The sequence below is a fragment of the Syngnathus floridae genome, chromosome 6 (assembly GCF_059516105.1).
Source record: "Syngnathus floridae isolate MCC-2025c chromosome 6, RoL_Sflo_1.0, whole genome shotgun sequence".
In the NCBI taxonomy this organism is placed as follows: domain Eukaryota; kingdom Metazoa; phylum Chordata; class Actinopteri; order Syngnathiformes; family Syngnathidae; genus Syngnathus; species Syngnathus floridae.
In genome coordinates this window covers 14,660,204-14,679,786 of record NC_142418.1, presented here as the reverse complement: position 1 = coordinate 14,679,786, position 19,583 = coordinate 14,660,204, and the positions used below count along the sequence as shown (strand labels likewise).

Below are 19,583 nucleotides of genomic sequence, written 5' to 3'. Positions count from 1 at the left end.
CCCACCCAGAAGCTGTGTTCCAAATCGCTCACTCGTATATGCAAAGCAAAAACAATTTGTATCATTTGAATCATCAGTCAGAGTAGGTTGGTGAAAACGTTTGTATTTTTATTGGACTACAGTAAGCATGCACAGCAAAATGAGAGAACGATGAAATGATTCAGGTTAATTGAGCAAGACTTTGATCTCGAGTGAGACAGACAACGAACTCAGCATATCCATCAACTGTATGTTGGCCACATGACATGCATGGCCTGCCAAACTCAAGTTGTGAAAGCAATTCAAAGGGCTCACACCTTTGCTCGTCGACTTGGATTTGCGTCAGTCTGTTTGTTCCCTTTTCACCGCTCAGCGCTGAAATCAAAGCAAAACAAGAGGTGATTTCCTCCAAGTGTTCTTTACACTCGCCTGCTCAACTGACACGGACGTACATACTGGTGATCGAAGTGTTGTTGTTCACCACAAAACCACACGCATCTTGTTTTCAAAGGCAAGCACGAGCATTCAACTTTGGGGCAAGAAAAACGTTTTTTTACACAACACAATTCATTACACGTGGATAGATAAGTATTTTGATGAATGAAATGATCTGGAAGCAGTTGTGTGTCGCCCCCTCCCTCCCTTTTCTTTTCTGGCCTCTGCTGCCCCCTGCCGGCTGGCCACCGTCCATGGCAAAATCCGGCCCTGCTCTTTTCGCGGACATTTCAAAATGACACTTCGAATGATTTAAAATTGCTATCGATTTCATTGGTTTAGTCTGTCAGGATAAAAGGCCAAAAAGTTGATCGTTTTCCAAAATAAACGTTTTATTTGGCTTCTACTTTCATGAAGGACTTCTGAAACTGCAGAATACATACATACTGTCAAGAAGATGAGCTTTTTAATAAAAGGTCTTAATGATTATCAGAAATTATTTGACAATAAATTGATTCACCATTGCACCTTGTATACACAACTACATGGAAGAAAAAATACGTAATTTTAAAATGTGACACATCTGAACATTCAGGCACAGCACATTGAGTTTTCATTTACATCCTGTGTGTACATAAAAGTCAGCCGTGCGCAAGTGTGCAGAAGGTTTAGTCATCTTAAACTATTTTATTTCCTCATACAGCGCATGTAAGGCTTGTTACCCTTTTTAATTCCGTCCTAAAAACACCCTTTATTTAGGTGTGGCATTTCATTGCACAATGCACCCAAGCCAGCGATTGAGGTACAAAGCGGGTTGAAATGACACATTGTTCTGTTTATCATTCAAAAGCCAATCATATGCATATTGGGGGGGGGGGGATCCTTCGTCTATATAGCAAGGAGTGTTTTTGACATAAATGAACGTTACATTGGAATTTCCACAATAAGTTTGCTTCCCATTTAGCCGATGGAGTTGTCTTTCATGGACTGTTTTTCTCCCTGACACAAGAGCCACACCAGCGTAACCACGTAGAGGCCAAAACATGCCAGAAAATCGTAATAATAAGCCGTCAACGCAAATAGTGCTAACAAGCCGACGTACAGCAACGTTTTGGAGATGGAGCTGCAGGAAGAGCAGCTGTCGCGCCTCGCCGCGTTTTTGCCAGCGGGTTCCGTCGGCGGCGACCAGACGACGTTATCCGCTTGGCTTTCCGGATGCCAGCCGACACGGTCCTCCTCCGCAGCCTCGCTGATGGGCGGCATGGGCGAGGAGAGCGCTTTGGTTTTGCTTAGAGAGGGCCTCTTGCTAAGGTTGAAGGCCGGGTCGGCGCTCGGGTCTTTGGTGCGGACCGCTCGCAGGCAGTGCATGTAGAGCTCCACCTCGTCGTCCGAGTCCGATTCGGCCGATGCGCCGTCGCCCTCGGATTGCGCGTCCTCACTCTCGATTTCTTCATCAAGGAGATGGGCGCTATCCGGATTCTGTTGAGTAGGACCAAGCGAGTGACCCGATTGTGACCTCCTGATGTCATCACCCGGGATTTGCTGCTCTTCATTTCCTGGCTTTATATCTTGCTCCTCCAATTCCACATCTGTTCCATCTTCATCCAAACATATCTCTATTTTACCACCCTGGATCTCCACACAGTGTTCTTCAGCAATGTCGAAATTCATCTTCACGTGATCTTTTTCGACATCTTCAGGTTCTTTTGACTCTGGAGATGCAATTTCAACTTCCTCCTCTCGCTCATCTGGTTGACAGCGGCCCTGGATGTCCTTGGTTTCACCTTCGATAGCATCGTCAGCCCGATTCCAAGTGTCTTCAGGAACATTCAAAGCGGTGTCAATGAACTCATCGGTGACCTTTTCCTGAAGCTGCGGGACATCATTTTTGCTTTGGTGCAACGGCAGACGTGATGGTACAAACGGCTCTTGGTGAGTCTTGGTTATGTTGAAACTTCTTTGTTTACTACAATCCTCTGCGTCACTCCGTGTGCCGTTTTCCACAAGAGGAACATTCAGGTTGGCATCGAAGCAACCTTCAATCGAGTTTTTTGTCAGATGTTGATGATCTCTTGATCCCATCACAGAATCTTCCGCTTCTGACAGCTTCTCAAGCATCAAACTAACCCGGTGATTTACGTCTTCGACGTCACGGCTGGTATCGTCTTCTCCCGCAATCGTTTCCGGACACGTCCCATTGTCGTCGAACATGTGACTTCCAAAAGCGAAGCCGTTGCTTTGATTTGAGCAGCTCTCGTTTGTTTCTTCAGCCCCGGAGACAAAAGTGTCGCAATGTTGAGCGGGCGGAGTCTCGTCGGTTGACGTGTCCGGGCTAACGTCGCCTTGGATTAAAGGGGTCAACGCGGCATCGTCGGGTGTCTTCGGCTCATGGTGTGCCTGCTTCTCGTGTGCTCGGGTTGGGCTTTCCCTCAAAGTGATTTCCAGAAGGGCGCAAGAACCTTCAACTTTGTCTTCAGACCAAGATTCCCTCGCTGGGATTTCGTTGTCGTCTTTCGGACTGGACGCATCGAGTACGCCGCCGTCTCTTTCGCAAAAGTAGTCCCTCACCAGAGCCATGCGGGCCGCCTTTCGACGTTTTCTTTGGACGCAGTTATGTCTGATCTCATCCTGTCCAACGAGATGGAAAATTACAAATGAGATCTTTCAGATTATGTTCTAAACTTAATACAGGATATCAAAATATTCAAATCAAAACAAAAAGCTGTTTGATGTCAAATTCTGCCGACTGCAGGTGGCAGTAGCGGATCAAAATATCGACGCCTTTTGATTGATGGGATTATTTCACTAACAGTAATTACTAAATTTTATGCAACTCAAGTTCCATTAATTTTGTTTTTATTTTAAAGTTGAACAAATAGAAACACGTGATGCTGAGTCATAATTAAGGACTGGAACTTTGTCAAATAAAATAAAATTTAAAAAAATAATAAATAAAAAAAATCATAATAAATAAAATAAATTAAAAACAAAACAAAAAAATCAAGATAAATGAATAAATAATAAATTAAGCAAAAAAAAAAAATCAAAATAAATGAAATATTTGGTGTTTGGCAAGATTTGAAAGTAGTCATCAGCATACCTGTGAATTGTTCCTGTCTAGTTCTGACTGATGGGGAATTAGGATGACTTGCTCATTGTCAACCCTTTCTCCATTTGTTGACCCATCTGTCGAGTAAAAAGTCTCTGTAGGTTTTTTTTCATACATTCATTGATGCATTGATATGAGAAAATAAAAGTTTGTACCTGCTGACGAGTTTTCTTGGCTAAGTGTTTCATCCGCAGAGGCTTGACTGTCACATCTACAATTTAAACACAAACTTGAGTTGAAATGCTGCTACAAACATTGTGCAGTATCTGGACAAATACCTCAAAACAGTCTTCAGGCAGCTTTTCTTCTGCCCATTTTGCTTCTGGGGGTTCTCCCTCTGCTCTTTGCTCCTTTGCTGGCACAACAGCACGTAGTTCCTGTTGTCGTTGTTGGCCCAGAAGGTACCCACGGGCGTCTCGTATCGCAGACAAAAATCAACTCGGGATCCCTGCTCTTCAAAGGGCGGCACTAAGGTCAGCTTGAAGGAAAAGCGGTCCATGTGAGCGTGGCCTGACGTGGGGATGTACTCGGTCAGGAGATCAAAGTGGCTGGCCCAGCAGTCCAAAGTGGTGCGCACGTACACGGCCTTGTGGAAGGACATGTTGAGGACGCAGATCAGGCCTTTCAGCGTGGTGGTCCCAGGGATCAATTCCAGGGACTCCAGCTCGACTTTCTGCTCCTGGACCCTAACCAGCAGATCCTCGGGAGACAACGGGGATTGGAAAGTCAGAGGAGACATGCGGTACTCCTCCGTAGCTAGTCCCTCGCCATCCAGGAACTCCATTCCCGGCGGATTGGGCACGTCCCACAAATCAAACTCCTTCACTTGCACCAAACTTAGACCGAGGGCGTCCGCAAAGGACACCCTCCTGGAGCCGCAAGGCGGCGGCTGCTCGAGCTCAGAGTCGTCCTCGTCGGAGAGCGAGCTCCTTCTCCGTGGCAGCGGGGAAGATTTGGGCCTGATGCTGATCACCACGTCGCCGTCGTCCTCGTCCGCCTCCGGGCCCGGCAAGAGGAGGCGACAGGCCGGGGCCGGTCTGGCTCGTCCCTCAAAGTCCATGGGGGCGCTGGGCTGGGGAGAGCCGAACGGAAGGTGATCGCGACGCCTCGGCCTCTGTCAAGTGACATTCAACAAGCTCTGACTTAACACACGGCGTCGGGTTACGCGTGACATTGTCGCGAGGGCCAGCGCTAAAAATAGGGCAGGAAGGGAGTTCAACTATGTACAGTAGTCAAAGCTCAGGCGCAGAAAATATCATCCCGCAAGCCCGCCCGCCCGCCGCCGCTGCCGTGAGTCAGAGCTTTCGACTTGTCGCACGTAGCGCAATGGCTGCCTTGACAGCTTTCTATCTGGTTATTGCTTTTTAGATACTACCTGTGTGTCTTCCTCCCCGCACAGCAGGAACAAGCAGCACGTCCGTGATGTAGCGAAGGTTCGCTCTTCAAGAACTTTTTTGAACCAATGAAGTTTGACAAGACTTTATGACATCATAAAGACATAAAAAGAATGTGTGGCTTTACTTTTGTTTCAAAGAGAGAAAGACACAACTGAGAGCAGAAATGGTGAAGTGGAACAAAATTCTCAATCTATGATGCTTCTTTGAAGCGTTACAATCTGCTGCTTGTTGAGTTTGTTGTCATCTCACAGCAATCTCAAATTTTTGCTCGCGGGCCAAAGACAAAATGCTTCCTGTTCGATTTTTGGAATATACGTACACTCCATTTCAACTATTTCAAACCAGGGTGTATCTAAGGCTAACATGCAAACACTTGATACGCTAATATTTAGGCGTTCCATGTCAAGTCTATTAACTAGTTGTACAGAGACAGAGATCAACCGGAGTCAAATTCCTTGTTTGGCATGCAAGAACTTGGCAAATAAAGCAGATTTTAATCAAGTGGAATGCTTTAAACAACACAAGCCAATAAAAAAACATCAGCGTCACCGTTTAACTTTTGTCCAGCTGAATCTCCTCCGATTGCAATTGACTAAATCAGCCTTTGATAGCGTGTGTGACAGATGTTCAAAATGAGGACGCACGCTCCCAAAAACGAGACTTGTCCTGCGCCAAAGACAAATATAAACGAGGCTTGCTTGTTTGTTTGTTGTGTATTTATACTCGACCGTCTCTCGTGTGGCTCTCTGATATATTTATTTAGGAGAAATGTAACAATCAAGTCATAAATAGATCTAAAGCGCCTGCTGATTTTCCCACACCCCCTCGTCTAATTTGCGGCGCCTCCCACTCAGGTGGCGTCTTCGTCACATCTTCATCCTCACTTGGAGGCAACACTGACTGCAGGTTTCACTTCGCTGCCACTCCACAACGGTAAGTACACCTTATGCATAACATTCCGGAAATATTTATTTTATGCTTCAGATGAAGAAGAAAAAAAACAAAACATAAATGCCGATCTATAAAAAAAAAAAAAAAAAAAGAAGATACATTCATCATTTTTTTTTTTCAAATTGCATCACTTTGAGCTGTTTCTAATATTTTGGGGACACGCAAGAGGGTCGAAATATTAGAAAAATCTCTCAGTATGACAGCCGGCGTCAACGACTATGAACTTGCACGGCTACAATAAGGATTATCAAATACTGTACCATTAAAGTTATTTTTGAATGAACAAGAAACAAATTCCCCAGACATGATTGCCTCGATTCTAATTTTGCGGATTGCCGTGACTTGGTTGACACAAAGAATAAGGCAAATTTATATATTTTTTAATCAATATTATGGCAGTAATTTAAAAATGGCATGCAATTATACCATTAAGATAACAATATTATAATAAAAGTAGAATTGTGGCTAGTGCTCAAGGATAATTATTAATAATTGTTGGTTCTGTATAGTACGATAATTGTAATTTAAGATAATTAGTGATATGATTGTCCAGATATTTAACAAGGGGAAAAAAAGCATGCGGAGAATGTCAATGGAAAGTCAAACTGTACTTCTTTGCTATAAGCTTATGCAATTGTTGACATTTTATAAAGATTTATTAAAGAGCTAAAAATTGTGAGACAAGACAAAACAAATCAATTGCAATAGATGTCAATGCTGAAAAGCCTTAGCGGTCATTTCTTGACGTGTTAATGAGTTTGGTTATCATTCAGCGTGTGCTCACCTTCATTAACAGGCGTCCACTTCTATTAGAGCTCACAACAAGCATGTCATTGTGCTGCTTAATGAACTTCTCAGCCCGGCGCGCACCTCACTTAGATTTTGCTGTGTGTGTTTCCCATTCATCTTGCGATCGTCGCCATCAAGGTCTTCCTCGCCATGATGACTCTGAGCGCCGACCAGCTGCAGGCTCTGATGCAGCACAAGCAGCAGGCCCTCATCCTCCACCAGGTATCCCAACGCTCCTATTTCACAGCAAAAGAGAATCAACAGGTTTGCTTCGTTTTTTTTCGGCACCACTGCTTTTACTTCCCCAGCATCATCTCAAAGAAATCTACAAGAAAAGGCAGCAGATCAACGTGCGGTTGCTTCAGCAGCAGCCGCTAAAGAAAAGCAAACAGGTAAAGACTGAGAAGCTAACTTTTTGTTGCTGTTGTGGTGACATGTGGGTCAAGTGTTTTGTCTGCCTACCAGCTTCTTGCTCATCAACTGGCGCTCCAGCAGCTCCTGCACATCCAGCATCAGCTTCATCGACAGCAGTCAGCACGCTCCTCTGCCGGTGAGCGATGGGTCACAATTTCAATCCATCTATAATCATCTATATAAGCATCATGTCCAAAACCAAAGTTGTCCCAAAGCACTTTACATAAACAAGCAGTCCTGGGTTTAGGGCTGTGTCCTTTGGTGCACTACCAATTTGAGCCACAACATGTGGGGCAGCAGTGAGCGCAAATAAGAGTAAAAGAAGAGGCAGAGAAGATCCCCTACTAAGCTCATCCCCGGTGGAAATGGCTTTAAACAACAGAGGGAAATCACATTCTGATATTCTATTAATTAAGCTCTACATTAATAATGAACTAATAATACAATATTGAAAAATAATAAAGCAAAATAATGCAAATGTTTTTTGTCTGCTGTTAGCGGATATAAGCACAGAGGAATCGAAGCACGTTTGGAAGGAGATGACGAAAGAAGCAGCAGCAGCAGAAGAAGAAAACAGCATCAAGTGCGATCTCAAAGGCGCTGATCACGCGACGACAGTCAGCAAAAGTCAAACGTGTGACCTCCTGTCACGTTCTCCTCACAAGTGGTATGACACCACTTCTTGAGCCAAAACAGAAAAAGCTGATTTTTTTTTTTTTTTGATCTTTGCACCACCTGTTGTGGTTCTTCATCTAGTTTGAGTCAAGATGATTTCACAGCTCCAAATGTTCTCTACGGTCACGGTGTGTGCAACTGGCCCGGGTGCGAGTCCAGCTGCCAAAACTACAACCAATTTGTCAAGTAAGTGGAAGAATCATGTTCATCCAGCCAGAATGGTGAGCTAAAACTTATTCTGGCTTTTTAAAATATTTAAAGTGTGTGTGTGTTTGTTTTAGGCACATGCGCTGTGAGCACACACTGGACGACAAAAGCGCAGCACAGTGTCGAGTCCAGACGCAAGTGGTTCATCAACTGGAGATTCAGGTGGGCCTGGCCACAACATTAGTTACACCCCCACGATCTATTGATCAGATCCACTCAAATGGGCCTCAAGTATAAGCACATTTTTATCTTAGAATATCCACCCCTTAAAGTCTGAACATGTTACCTGTTGGTCACGCCAAAGGGTTTGCAACCAAAAGTTTGAACTTGTCTTTTTTTTTTTTCTTTCCTTCAGCTGCGCAAAGAACGAGATCGTCTGCGCGCGATGACGGCTCACCTTCAGCTGATGCCCTCTACGGACTCCCACTTTGCACCACGCGACACTTCAGCCGACTTGCTTTGTCCGCAGGTAGCTTGCTGATGTCTGTGCGGATAACAAAACATTGTTGTTGAATCATGTTTTTATAGTCTTGTAACTTTGCATACATCCTCTGAACCACTTTATAATTTTTGAATATACTCCCGTATTGTTCTGTCTCTGTACATGTGTTGCTGCACCGTTTGTGTTTAAATATGCATCAGCTCGCCTATAGTGTTTTGCATTTTTGTGCTTGCATCAAGCTTTTGGGATTTTAAGTACACAAGATGACAAGACTCTCTTTTTGTTATGACAGGAAACGTCAACTGGGACTTATTACTAACCAGTAATTGCTTTCTTGCTTATTGTGATCACTTAGACTATAAACAAATAATAACCACCCCAAACAGTTCCCCCTGGCGACTAATGGACTTCCTCGTGTGCGATTCATTAGTGTGATAATGACCTCGAAGGTGGCCGATCCAATCGCTCCGTCACGCCGTCCTCCTCACGCGTGCTTTTGTTCGCTTGCAGTCCAGCTCGGTAGCCAGCGAGCCCCCCTCGCCGAGTCCTCCTGGTCTTGCGGCCCCCGTCGGCGACCCTCCTACTTCGTGTGCCGAGGCCGTGAGACGCCGACATCACCCGTCGGTCTATGCTACAGGTCATACATTTCAAAGATGCATTGTTAAAAATGGATAAATATTTTGTTAAAACTGGAGAGAATTTGCTGCAAAAATTAAAATTAACCCCCCTGCTTAAAAATTAACCTAAAAAAAAAAAAAAAAAAATCACAAAAATGTTGCAATATATTTCCCCAAATAAGAAATCACATTCCTGTAAAAGTAAAAAATAATTCTCCACAAAACTTGAACTAATTACAAACAACTTCTTTTTCTAACTCTTTCCCCTCTGATCGTAGAAAAAGAACATGATCTCTACAAGAACGCCGACGTCAGACCGCCTTTTACATACGCAACCTTAATAAGACAGGTGGGGTCTCGCCCGTCATCGTCTTTTTTTTTTTTTTGGAGTCTTCACTAGTCATAAAACTCACTAGAACCATCCGGTTGCCCTCATCCCCGCCGTAATATTTCCTTCCTCCCTTACAGGCCATCATGGAATCAGCAGACAGGCAGCTAACGCTGAACGAGATCTACACCTGGTTCACGAGTACCTTTGCCTTTTTCCGACGCAACGCCGCAACCTGGAAGGTAACCGCGCAAAATTTACTGCTGGACCAATGATGTGATGTGCGTCTCAATATTATACAGTTTTTTTTTTTTTTTGTCTTTCCATGTCACAGAACGCTGTTCGCCACAACCTGAGCCTACACAGATGCTTCGTCCGCGTAGAGAACTCCAAAGGCGCCGTGTGGACGGTTGACGAGGCGGAATATCAACGACGGCGATCCCAGAAGGTGACGGGGTCAGTAGAGGAATGCTCGGTGATTCAAAGTGGCCTCCAAAATCCTCAATCCTATAAAGCCAACTATACTGATGTTTTTTGTTTTTTTTTCTCTCAACTTGAAGTAAATTTTTTATCTGGCAGGAGTACACTACTGATGAAGAGCGTTCACTTTGGCTCGGTTTTGAACGAGGAGGACTCGCGATAGAAAACAATGGCGGACTGAAGCTCGACAGGACTCAAATCAGCAACGATGACGTTACAAGTTAATCTAAAAAACGACCGGATGATTAATATTCGACTATGCATTATGTAATTCAAAACCTGTGTCTGTATTGCTTATTCACACTTGCACAGGAAGAACATGTAAACTCCACACGGGAAGCCCAGAACTGTCCACTGTGAGGCAAACGTTCTAACCACTAGTCCCCCGTGTTGCCCTAAATTGCGAGAGTAAAAAAAGTAAAAAAAAAAAAAGTCAAAGTATTTTGTTGTGCTATGAACTTGTGTCTCCTCAATAAACTTTTTGACCAGTTGATAATTGACTGTGGATTTTTTTTTTTTAATTATTCAAATAGAATTATTTTTCTCATGTTACATCTTCATGACCAACTTAGAGATCAAATTTGAAACAAGTTTGAATTTCTTTTTTCGTTAACGTTTTTGGTTACATATTCCTTTTAATTGTAAAAGTTTGGGGTTTTATCACAGACATCTTTGAAATAGTAGTAATTGCTCTGAAGCTGTGTCCTCCACTTTTAGAATGACCTAAATGTCTCCTTTTCACCCCATTTTGATCAACATTTTGAAAATATTGTTTTGCTTCCGCGCATCATTCCGACTTGCTTAAAAAAAAAACAAGAAAGCGTCAAATTAGGCGCTTCGGGCGTCGGCGCGCTGTCGTCTCATGACACCGTGGAAAGTGCAGCCTTCACAATCCAAGCGAGAACAAAGGCGCCATGTTGTGACTAATGTCAGTAATTGTCTGGGCTGATAACGAGTTAGCTTTAGCGTTGAGCCCCCCCCTGGGCCGCCTTTGATTTGATTGGCTGTCACTGGCGTGACACCCTCCCGCCGTTTGTGTGTTTACCGAGAAGACAACCTGAACATTTTGTGTGTGTGTGTGCGGCTTTGATCTGACACACACATTTACACATTGTCAATGTGTTTTTAACACTTTGGACAGCATCATCTTCTCATTGAGGTGTAATAAAATAATGATGCTAATGAAGCTGTCGCACATGTCCGATCATCAAGGCATCAGCCGATCATCAAGATCAATACTTCTCTTTAAATGTGTAGCATGAGAGACTTTTTACAATAGCTGTGATTTGCAAGCAAACGCCAATCACATTTACTAATGTTATGTTCATTAAAGCTCATCAATGTGAAATACAGTATGGCTGGATGAAGCCTGTGACGTTAAGACAGAAAAAGCTCACAGCAGTATGGGACATGTGTCTCTATTGTGCGAAGGCGTTCCGCCATCTTTGGAGTAACGGGAAAGGGGACGGTATCATATTTGTGCTCTCCCGAGAGGTGAGTCAGGGCCGCATGTTGGCTGGGTGGATATTCTTTGACTGAGATTGGAACTTGGAGAGCTGTCCTGCTACCATGGCGATGGACCTCATTGACAGTAGGTTGCCTTACTTATTTGATTGGGTCGTTTTGATTTTGAACAGATTGAATTTGGTCGGGCTGAAGAGCTGAAGCTGGTCTGCTTGATCTTGCTTAAGACTTGTGTCTTAAGTCTGTGGTTTACGCTCGCTTCTCCTATTAGTTGTCTAATCTGACGAGTAAGGCAAATGTGTTTTACGTTTGACTCAAAAAAATATATATATACATATATATATATATAAAAAAAAAAAAAAAAATCACCCTCGTCGGAAACATATTCATCAGGTTTCTCGGATATCCTTGGCCACTCTATGCCCCATACCCCGAGCAAATCTCCATCAGTGCTTAGGAATGAAGATTACCAATGATTCCTATTGCACCTGTGTCGTTCAGCGCAGCCCCAGAGATGTGCATCGTCGCCACAAGAGAAATCTGCAGTGCCCGGCACCCGTCCGCGTCTCACCTGCACCTGCCCTCGATGCGGTCCGACGCTCCCTAATGATCTCGCTGGGTCCGGAAGCTCGAGTCAAGTACGCAGGATGGTGGACTCCAAACCACATGCTGCTACACCTTCAGGCAAGCACAATCTGGTTTCACTTGCTGGTTTTTATCACTTTGCTATCAAGTTAGACACGAAACAAATCCATACTGCTCGTTTTCCCATCGGCACACCTATTTGCATACCTTATATGTAAATTTGTGTATGCGCGAGTACTATTCGGTTGGCTAAAGTAGGAAAAGGCCGAAAGCCTACCCCAGGGAGAATCTGCCACCTTCCTTTCATTTCCTCGCGGGAGTAAACGAGATAAAACAGCTCGATTTGCATGAGCGCGCTCGGTCCTCGTGAGGATGAAGACAAGAGACGAGCGCTAAAACACCGCGTAGCGTCACAGAAGAGCCGTGGAAACGTACCACGGGGGTTAATGTAGGCAATTTCACACGCACCTAATTGAGGTAGGGCAGCAATTATGCAGTGACAGTTTCTTTGTGGTGGAAACTCATCACTGGCGAGACTTTGTGGCCTTTTCCCTTTTTCTTGATGACTCTCCCTGGAGGGCTGAACAAGGCTTCTGTGATTAAGGAAACGCAATCTCACATGATCAGTGCGCCTTTCAAGTTCTCCTTGGCACCACAAACAAACATGGGGAGATTCATTTGAGGGTTAATAGATCAATTACTCTGCTGGTTTGATGCCGTCTGACAGGCTTTTAGAACATTTCATGACCTCTGGTTGGTTCACACAAACATATTAGCGGCGCAGTTCGAGTAGCGCTACAGCTGAGATGTCGCTGAGGAGCGAAAAGGAGTTTTTGCGTTTAACCAAAGTAAGTTTTTTGGTTGTTCAGACTCGTGCGCTCACCTGCTACTGGCCTGCCTCTCTTGCCAATGCTCGGCGCTGCTGCTGGCCCCGCTGGACGCCTGCGCGTCCGGCCTGCTCCGTCTCTGCGCCTGTTGCTGCGGTGCCTGCGCCTGCTGCTGCCAAGCGTTGCGCCGGACGCCGGCGGAGGAGCTCAACTGCCACACTCACTGCCACTCGGTCCTCTTCCGGGAGCCGACAGAGTGCCTGGAGTTTTGTTTGGAGTGCTGCCTGATTTGCCACCGCAGCTGAGAACTGATAATTATTTCCTGTGAGCTTTTGTGGAGGGAAAATAGAAAGAAAAAACAGCAAGTAGCTTTTCAAGTATTAAAATAAATGTGCCAAGGCCATTTTTCTGTCTCCTTGGACAGCCAACATGGGACTCATCAACTCATTTTTATTTATTTATATCAAAACGACATTTATTTAGGAATAAAAGAATCCTTTTTATGCATTAAGCGGCATTTAATGACTGACCGGGATTTGAGGGACGCTCTTTGTTTGTTATCGGAGAGCAAAGTGTCTCGTTATCTTATCGCGGCGTTGACTTGTGCGTGAGGAGCCGAGGAGCAGGGCGACGCCGAGCCTGTCATCTCTCCCTTGAATCTCTTCACGTATTTATCTTAGAGAAAAAAAAAAGCTTTAAGTCTGCCTAGATCTTCACGACGGATGGCGGATTCTTTAAAAGGACGTCAAGCGGGATGACAGCACAGAGTAAACAGCCAAAAATAAAACAGTGAGCAAAAAAAAAAAGACAACATTGTCAATCTGTCTGGAGGGCTAGCCGGGAGGTGCGTTTAAATGGCGTTTAAGACATTCGTTATTCTGCTGCCGCTGACAAGAAACTGCGCTGATGTCTCATTTGGACTGTGGCGAGCAGACGCTAACAAATAAACACCTGTGTTTGTTCCACTTGTCCGCCTCAATTTGTTTTACTCTCAAGCCACAACTGAAGTCTGCGACATCCTCGCGCCGTAAGGAGCTTATTGCCATTTTCTTTTTTCATGTTCTCGGTAACTGTGGCATTTCAGGCTAGACAAGAGGGATGACATGAAAAGAAAATTCCAATTATTGATAAAATTGTTACATGAAGTTAAAAATGACTTTTCGAAAAAGGCATCCAATTCAAATTGAGGTTGGGGGGGGGGGAACTCAAAAAGTAAGTAATGTGTCCTCCATGTTAATTAATGGTTTGTCATTATGTTAGAGTAGGTAGTAATCTAAATTAATCTATTTCTTGTGTTTGATTAAAGAATAAATGAGAGCATACCTTGAAAAAATAATTGCATATTAATTTGTCCAAAAAATTGTTTTTGGAAAATCTTTCATCCCTACATTTAAATCCCATTTTGTTTGATTGTGCCTGTTTTTCTCACATGCATCTTATAGAAAGAAAAAAAAACAACCTCTCCAACCCTGAATTAAGGCAACAGTAAAAAGTTTGATACACTGATGTATTTGCACATGACAAGACTTTGCTTTTGTTTCTTCTTCTTCTTTTTTTTTTTTTGACTGAGCATCAATGACAAAAAGACGACCCGACAAGGAGAGCTTTGTTTTTATCTATCATAACTTTTCAGACAAACAAAAAAAAAACAATCCTTTCAACTCCTTGCCGCCTTTCATTCATCATGCATCTATTTGTATTCTTGGCCGCATGTAAATCAGACGTGAGTAACCTCCTCAATCAAAGCAAGCTTTACATGTAGCGTGTGAAGTGGCATCAATTTGAGGGAGAAAAGGAAATAATAACACTTTAATAGTCAGTCTGTCAGATGTAGCCATCTGTTGTCGAGAACACCAAAATAAATCTGAATATCTCACATTTGAAGGGTGGATCAAAGCGAGGAAAAGATGCGGCAGAAGCGTGGGGGGGGGCAATCATAAGCGCATCGTGTCATCTGAATAAGTGAGGGGAATAGTTTCTTAAGCAACGTTCCACTCTCGCACATGGAATATCAAGTAAACACATCAAAATCTAAATAATGAGGGGCGGGTTAAGACATAAATGTGTTTATGAAATATTGACGGACTGCTTTTTTTTCCCGCTCCCATTATGAGAAGAAGACATGCCTGCACCAAACTAAACTTTGTAATCAAGCCCGTGAAGCTAAGCTGTAATTATCGACCTTGGTCAGCAGCTTTGAACGTTGCCGACTTTGCGACATTTCTAACAAGTCCACACACTTAAAATAATTTCATTAGCTGTCTAATGTACAGCGAGGTTGCCGCTTTCCAATTTTATTTACAAGTCTGCTTAAAAGACAAACATCCCGTGAATTCTTACAACACTGTAATGGGTTGCGGAGAGAAAAATCACGGGTGGCGCAAAAAGAAAAATGAAATTTGTGACGTGAACAAATACTTTAGTTGGGTACCTCTGTGGAAATAACTGTTAAGTTCACTGAGACAAATGTTGACCAGTAAAATGTAAAATCTTTTCCCTTCAATTAAATATCGCCTGAATAATATATAAATCACCCATAACCAACAGTTAACTGAGCGACAAAAATCAATACAACCAAAGAATGACAATTATTCCAACACTATGTTGCTGATTTCAATCGAATCTAAAAATATTTTTAATGTTCATAACATGTTAGCTGTCTTAATCAGTAACATAAGAGGGCTAAAATATTAAAAACATTTGATATGGTGGTTCTCGTACCGGAGGTGTGTTTGAACTTCCCCGAGTGCTTAAGTGCAATGTGCATTTGGTTTGCCCGTCCCAATCCCGAACTGATTGTGCGATCTAGCTTTGGTGCCGTCCCAGTCGAGCCAGGCGTGACGATACAAACCTGCAGTCATTTCTACCTCATCTTCTTACTGCTGGCTGTTTCTCAAACCTCGTGGTTCTTCTTCAGGACCTCCAAGTACTGCTGCTTTGCTCTGCTAACAGGGTCCAGGTCCACCCTCGAGGCAGAGCCCACCGGAGACATACGGGCCAAAGAGATGTCAAGTTCCGTCGAGGCTGAGGAGAGGAAAACGGTCATCGGTCACGCGGCGGAATATCACGTAGTCGATTTTGCACATGGCGTCTGTTCTCGTACCTTTGTTAAGTTCCCTTGATATGCTTCGATCCAACTGACGCTGCATCTGAAGGAGACCAACAGTTAAGCAATTGGATTTCAATAAAACCTTGAAGAATGGAGGGAGGAAAAAAAATTCTTCCTAAATTGGGACTAACTCTCCAAAGTCAAGGTAGCACTGAAGTTATGACCTACCATGGTCAGGTAGTCCTCCACACTGCTGCTTTGCCCTTCGGCCACAGGGCCGAGGAGCCTGGAGGCAAGGCCCCTGTATGGGTCACCCAGAGTGGCCACGCCCCCAGACGGCGTTGATAGCGGCCCAGGGGAGGCTATGAGAGACCTGCCTCGCTCGGTGACCAACATGGAACTGGCCTCCGTGAGTTGATGGTTAGTCCTGCTCACAAAAAACAGCAAAAATCAGACAGTATTATTTCAGGCTGAACAATTTTTTTTTTTTTTTGAAAGTCGCTATTGCACTTCCAGACCGTTTTAGATCAGCGGACAAAGACTTGCGGAGCTTCTGCTCCTCTCTGTAGAGTTCTTTGAAGTGCTCCAGTTCCGTTCGGGTGGACTCTCTCTGGCCGAAGGTGTCGTGTTGGAAGGCTCGCGCTCGGTTCAGTTCGCTTTCCAGTTCTTGGATCCTCAAGCGCAGACTGGCCTCGTTGGCCGCTTTTATCTGGTCCTGTGCCTCCTGTGTTGCCGCTTGGGACTAATATTGAAAATACAACCATGATGATGCTCAAAGTGATGTCGCTGTGTACTAACTGTGCCACGAGAGCTGATTCGAATCGTTCGTTCAATCCACAACAGCGAGAATTAAATCATTTTTTATCATTATTTGATTTTTTTTAACAATTTATTTGATTCTACTCATGATTTTATAGTCTACCTGCAGAAAGATGTTGACTTCTTGTAGCTTGTGCTGTATTTCCTGTCGGGCCTTCTCCTCCACCTCCCGCCGGTACTGCTCCATCTGCCTCTGCTCCACCGCTGAGGCCTCCACTCTACGTTTGAGGTTGAGCACCTCCTCCTCCAACAGCCTCGTCTCCGACAGGCTGCCTTGGAGCGCTCCTCTCTCCAGATCTCCCTGGAGAGGACCAAAAGGCAGAAGAAAACACTTGTGTTTTTGTGAAGTAGTTTACAATGAAAGCGACAAGGCACATGGACGAACCTTTTCTCTCCTTTCGTGAAAACCTCTGTCAGCCCGGCTGTGGTCCATCTTCAGACTACTCAGTGGCGAGGTGAAGTCATGTCCGCCGCCACCGCCTGTGCTCTGATCCCGCAGCCTCTTCTTGGCAGTTTTAAGTAGAGTCCGTAGCCTTAATTCAATTTTTTTTTTTTTAAACAGCAAACTTGTCAGTAAGCAAATAAAAACAAACTGCTCATGATTGTTGTTACACATCATAATGGATCTTGTAAACTACAAAGGCAAACAATTTTAACTGAATCAAAATTGGAATATTTTAGGCCTGTGGGCCGCTAAAGGCGGCTCTTGGGAATCACCTGTATATTTCTTTTTGAAGCGCCGTGTTTCTCTCCATCTCTTGTTCCAGACGACAATCCACAGCCTTTTTCTGCTCTGCTACTTTCTTGGCTTTCTTTTTCTCCATTTCCACCTTAACACGCCACATCAAATTCAACAACATCCAGGAAAAAAAAGTGGCAATGTTTACTATTTGATAACTAAGATTAGTTCAGGTCAAACTTAAGCACACCTGACCGCCGAGTTCTCCTTTTTCCTTTTCGAGCTCTGCTAGACGGAGTCCTAACTTGGAGCGGCTCTTTAGCTCCTCCTCCCACATGGCCTGAGAGTCGTGGGCGCTGTTGGACAACATGCTTTGCTTCTGCACCTAAAAATATATATAAGACAAAACAAAAAATAAGTGGGCTTGGCATTTGCTTAGGAAAAAGAAAAAAGAAAAAAAGAGCTACGGTAACTGCAGGACTCACCTCTTTGTTGAGTTGGTCTTCTAATGTCATCTTATTACTTTGAAGGTTGGTCACCAAATCTTCCAACTGAGCTCGGATCTACACAAAAAAATCCCATTTTTGTTGGTTGAAGTGTTGTGTTTTGATTCTTAAAAATAGATAATCCAAATAGTTAAATAGATCCTGAAGACATTGGATAGATTTTAACATGCAGCTTGAAAAAGGAAGAATGGAAGACCCAACGACAAAATTAGGGAAATGAATCAACGAGGTCACCAAGAAGAACCTCCCCCAATGTTTTTCATTGTGTTAAAGGACGCCCGAAAAACACGGATGAATTTCTATGACAATAATTCAAAGGTCCACACAGAGAAGCTAAATCTAAAAGCAAAGCACCGACCATTCCTCCGTTTGCACTGTCAGGCAGCTGCGAACAAAACAAGTTTCCTTCAATATGTCACGAAGGGCCGCACATGTCGTGTAGTGGTGTCCAATATTATAAAATTGGAAATGCAATTACGTTGCACTCACCCTCGCCTCCTCCTGAGCGCCTTTGTGAAGTGCTTCGAGTTTGTTAGACTGTTGCTTGGCCGCAGCCGCCAGCCTGACATTTTCAATCTCCAGCCTAAGGCGACGTATGGAGGACATCAAGATTTGATCAGACTGAAAAGTGCGCCGTCCATTTTACCTTTGCACGGCCTCTTCCAGTTGTTTGACGACAGCGTCGGAGGCGGCGGCGGCAGACAGCGCCTCCTGCTGTTTCTGAGTGGCGGCGACGAGTTCGCTCTCTCTTTCATCCAGGCGACATCTGAGATCGTTCAGGCGTTTCTCAAATTGAAGGCATTGGGATTCACGATCCTCTATCTGTGTGACAGAAAAGATGCGAAATGCAAAAAATAAAAAGATAAAAAACACTACAAATGAGGCTGAGGGGGGAATTAAGAAAGAAAGAAAAAAATCAGTCGGCACCGTTCCTTGCCGTTTGTTACCTTTCCCTTAAGGTTGTCGAGGTCTTTGAGGAGCCGCGTTTTTTCTTCCTCCAAATCATTTCGATAGCGAGTGTTGATCTCCAAAGAGGCTTCGCACATGGACAGCTTCTTTAATGAGTCCGCTAACTCCTGCTGCAGCTGCCTTTCACTTGCCTATGCCAGAGAGAAAAAGAAAAGACACTTGTAATATTTTTTTAAAACAATGTGCAATATATTTTAATTAATTTTAATTACTTTCCATTAATTCCTTAAGTAGTTACTTTTCTGTATTTAAGCAGTCTTGATTTTTAACTGTTCAAAACCTCATCCTTTTTTTTTTTTAAATAAAGTTTTTTTAATATGTGCGGTCACGGTCACCTCTCTCTCATTTTTCTCCTCCTGCAATTGATGGATGTGATCTCGAAGCTCAGCGGCTTTCGTGGCCAGATCCTGATTGCGGCCATGCACCAGTTGCACTCGTTCCTCGCAGTCGGAACGAAGCTTGGATAAAATGTCACTGAAAGACTTTTGGGCGTCTGTCACGGCATTCTCCTTCGCGGCACCTTTGTTTTGCGCCTCCTCCAGCTGTTGCCGTAGCAACATGCCTTCACTTTGCGCTTGGGCTAAGCGCTCCTTCGTGGCCTCTTGGCGCGCCACGGCCCGAGTGAGGAGCTCCTTTTCGGCCTGCAGCGCCGCCTCGAGCTCTTTGACGCGAGCGGCGGCGTGGTCGCTCTCACGCTGCATCGTGTTTAGCAGGAGGTTCTTCTCTGTCAGCTGCAGCATGACCCGATGGGCCTCGTTCTCCAGGTGGTTTGCCTGCGACTCTGCTTTGGACAGCTTCTGAGAAAGGCTGTTGACTGCTTCGTGCTGACTGGATGCGTCACCTGAACAGGTAAGGAAGTCCG

The 19,583-nt window shown here is 44.2% G+C and overlaps 3 protein-coding genes across 9 annotated transcripts in view; 1 reads left to right on the top strand and 2 right to left on the bottom strand.

The window, feature by feature from the left end:
- Positions 1-87: 87 nt before the first annotated feature.
- Positions 88-14,819, bottom strand: ppp1r3ab (protein phosphatase 1, regulatory subunit 3Ab). 6 transcript variants are annotated; one of them, XR_015858935.1, is made up of 11 exons: positions 12,756-14,819; positions 11,859-11,965; positions 8,841-9,029; positions 8,354-8,440; positions 7,123-7,204; positions 6,656-6,896; positions 3,802-4,637; positions 3,679-3,734; positions 3,515-3,600; positions 436-3,042; positions 88-354 (listed from the first exon to the last, which is right to left on the bottom strand). XR_015858935.1 is itself a non-coding variant. In XM_088377898.1 (10 exons), the coding sequence occupies exons 6-10, from the start codon at positions 6,698-6,700 to the stop codon at positions 1,375-1,377; spliced, it is 2,691 nt and encodes an 896-aa protein (XP_088234024.1). In that variant the 5' UTR covers positions 6,701-6,896; positions 7,123-7,204; positions 8,354-8,440; positions 8,841-9,029; positions 11,859-11,965; positions 12,756-14,819; the 3' UTR covers positions 88-1,374. The 6 variants fall into 6 exon arrangements, 5 of the variants coding, with proteins under 5 accessions (XP_088234024.1, XP_088234026.1, XP_088234025.1 ...); XM_088377898.1 differs by having other exon boundaries at positions 88-3,042; XM_088377900.1 differs by having other exon boundaries at positions 88-3,042; positions 3,802-4,595.
- LOC148396763 (forkhead box protein P4-like) lies at positions 3,938-10,306 on the top strand. Of its 2 annotated transcripts, XM_088377903.1 has the most exons (15): positions 3,938-4,813; positions 4,892-4,956; positions 5,775-5,853; positions 6,799-6,882; positions 6,969-7,052; positions 7,126-7,210; positions 7,573-7,741; positions 7,831-7,935; positions 8,031-8,118; positions 8,312-8,425; positions 8,909-9,035; positions 9,294-9,364; positions 9,484-9,585; positions 9,678-9,818; positions 9,923-10,306. In XM_088377903.1, exons 4-15 carry the CDS (start codon positions 6,811-6,813, stop codon positions 10,046-10,048), a joined length of 1,284 nt encoding a protein of 427 aa, XP_088234029.1. In that variant the 5' UTR covers positions 3,938-4,813; positions 4,892-4,956; positions 5,775-5,853; positions 6,799-6,810; the 3' UTR covers positions 10,049-10,306. The 2 variants fall into 2 exon arrangements, with proteins under 2 accessions (XP_088234029.1, XP_088234030.1); XM_088377904.1 differs by having other exon boundaries at positions 3,946-5,853; positions 9,678-9,799.
- A 145-nt stretch (positions 14,820-14,964) lies between the features above and the next one.
- Positions 14,965-19,583, bottom strand: part of LOC148396759 (alanine and arginine rich domain containing protein) — a 62,231-nt gene continuing 57,612 nt past the window's right edge. The window contains exons 32-45 of the mRNA XM_088377897.1: positions 19,057-19,562; positions 18,700-18,852; positions 18,399-18,574; positions 18,242-18,335; positions 18,111-18,137; positions 17,732-17,809; positions 17,497-17,631; positions 17,285-17,397; positions 16,953-17,100; positions 16,671-16,868; positions 16,267-16,490; positions 15,977-16,175; positions 15,803-15,848; positions 14,965-15,723 (exon numbers count right to left, since the gene is read on the bottom strand). Coding sequence (XP_088234023.1) covers positions 15,593-15,723; positions 15,803-15,848; positions 15,977-16,175; positions 16,267-16,490; positions 16,671-16,868; positions 16,953-17,100; positions 17,285-17,397; positions 17,497-17,631; positions 17,732-17,809; positions 18,111-18,137; positions 18,242-18,335; positions 18,399-18,574; positions 18,700-18,852; positions 19,057-19,562 — 2,228 coding nt within the window. The 3' untranslated portion in view covers positions 14,965-15,592. The remainder of the gene's footprint in view (positions 15,724-15,802; positions 15,849-15,976; positions 16,176-16,266; positions 16,491-16,670; positions 16,869-16,952; positions 17,101-17,284; positions 17,398-17,496; positions 17,632-17,731; positions 17,810-18,110; positions 18,138-18,241; positions 18,336-18,398; positions 18,575-18,699; positions 18,853-19,056; positions 19,563-19,583) is intronic.

What these genes read in the sequence shown, in the direction of transcription:
- ppp1r3ab (XM_088377898.1), bottom strand. Translation starts at nt 6,700, where the DNA reads ATGCTTGTTGTGAGCTCTAATAGAAGTGGACGCCTGTTAATGAAG. An exon ending in GTGGACGCCTGTTAATGAAG is followed by an intron (nt 4,638 to 6,655) that starts GTGAGCACACGC and finishes GTCACTTGACAG; the next exon opens with AGGCCGAGGCGTCGCGATCA. An exon ending in CCAAGAAAACTCGTCAGCAG is followed by an intron (nt 3,601 to 3,678) that starts GTACAAACTTTT and finishes TTTACTCGACAG; the next exon opens with ATGGGTCAACAAATGGAGAA.
- LOC148396763 (XM_088377903.1), top strand. Translation starts at nt 6,811, where the DNA reads ATGATGACTCTGAGCGCCGACCAGCTGCAGGCTCTGATGCAGCACAAG. An exon ending in GTCAGCACGCTCCTCTGCCG is followed by an intron (nt 7,211 to 7,572) that starts GTGAGCGATGGG and finishes GTCTGCTGTTAG; the next exon opens with CGGATATAAGCACAGAGGAA. An exon ending in GCAACGCCGCAACCTGGAAG is followed by an intron (nt 9,586 to 9,677) that starts GTAACCGCGCAA and finishes TCCATGTCACAG; the next exon opens with AACGCTGTTCGCCACAACCT.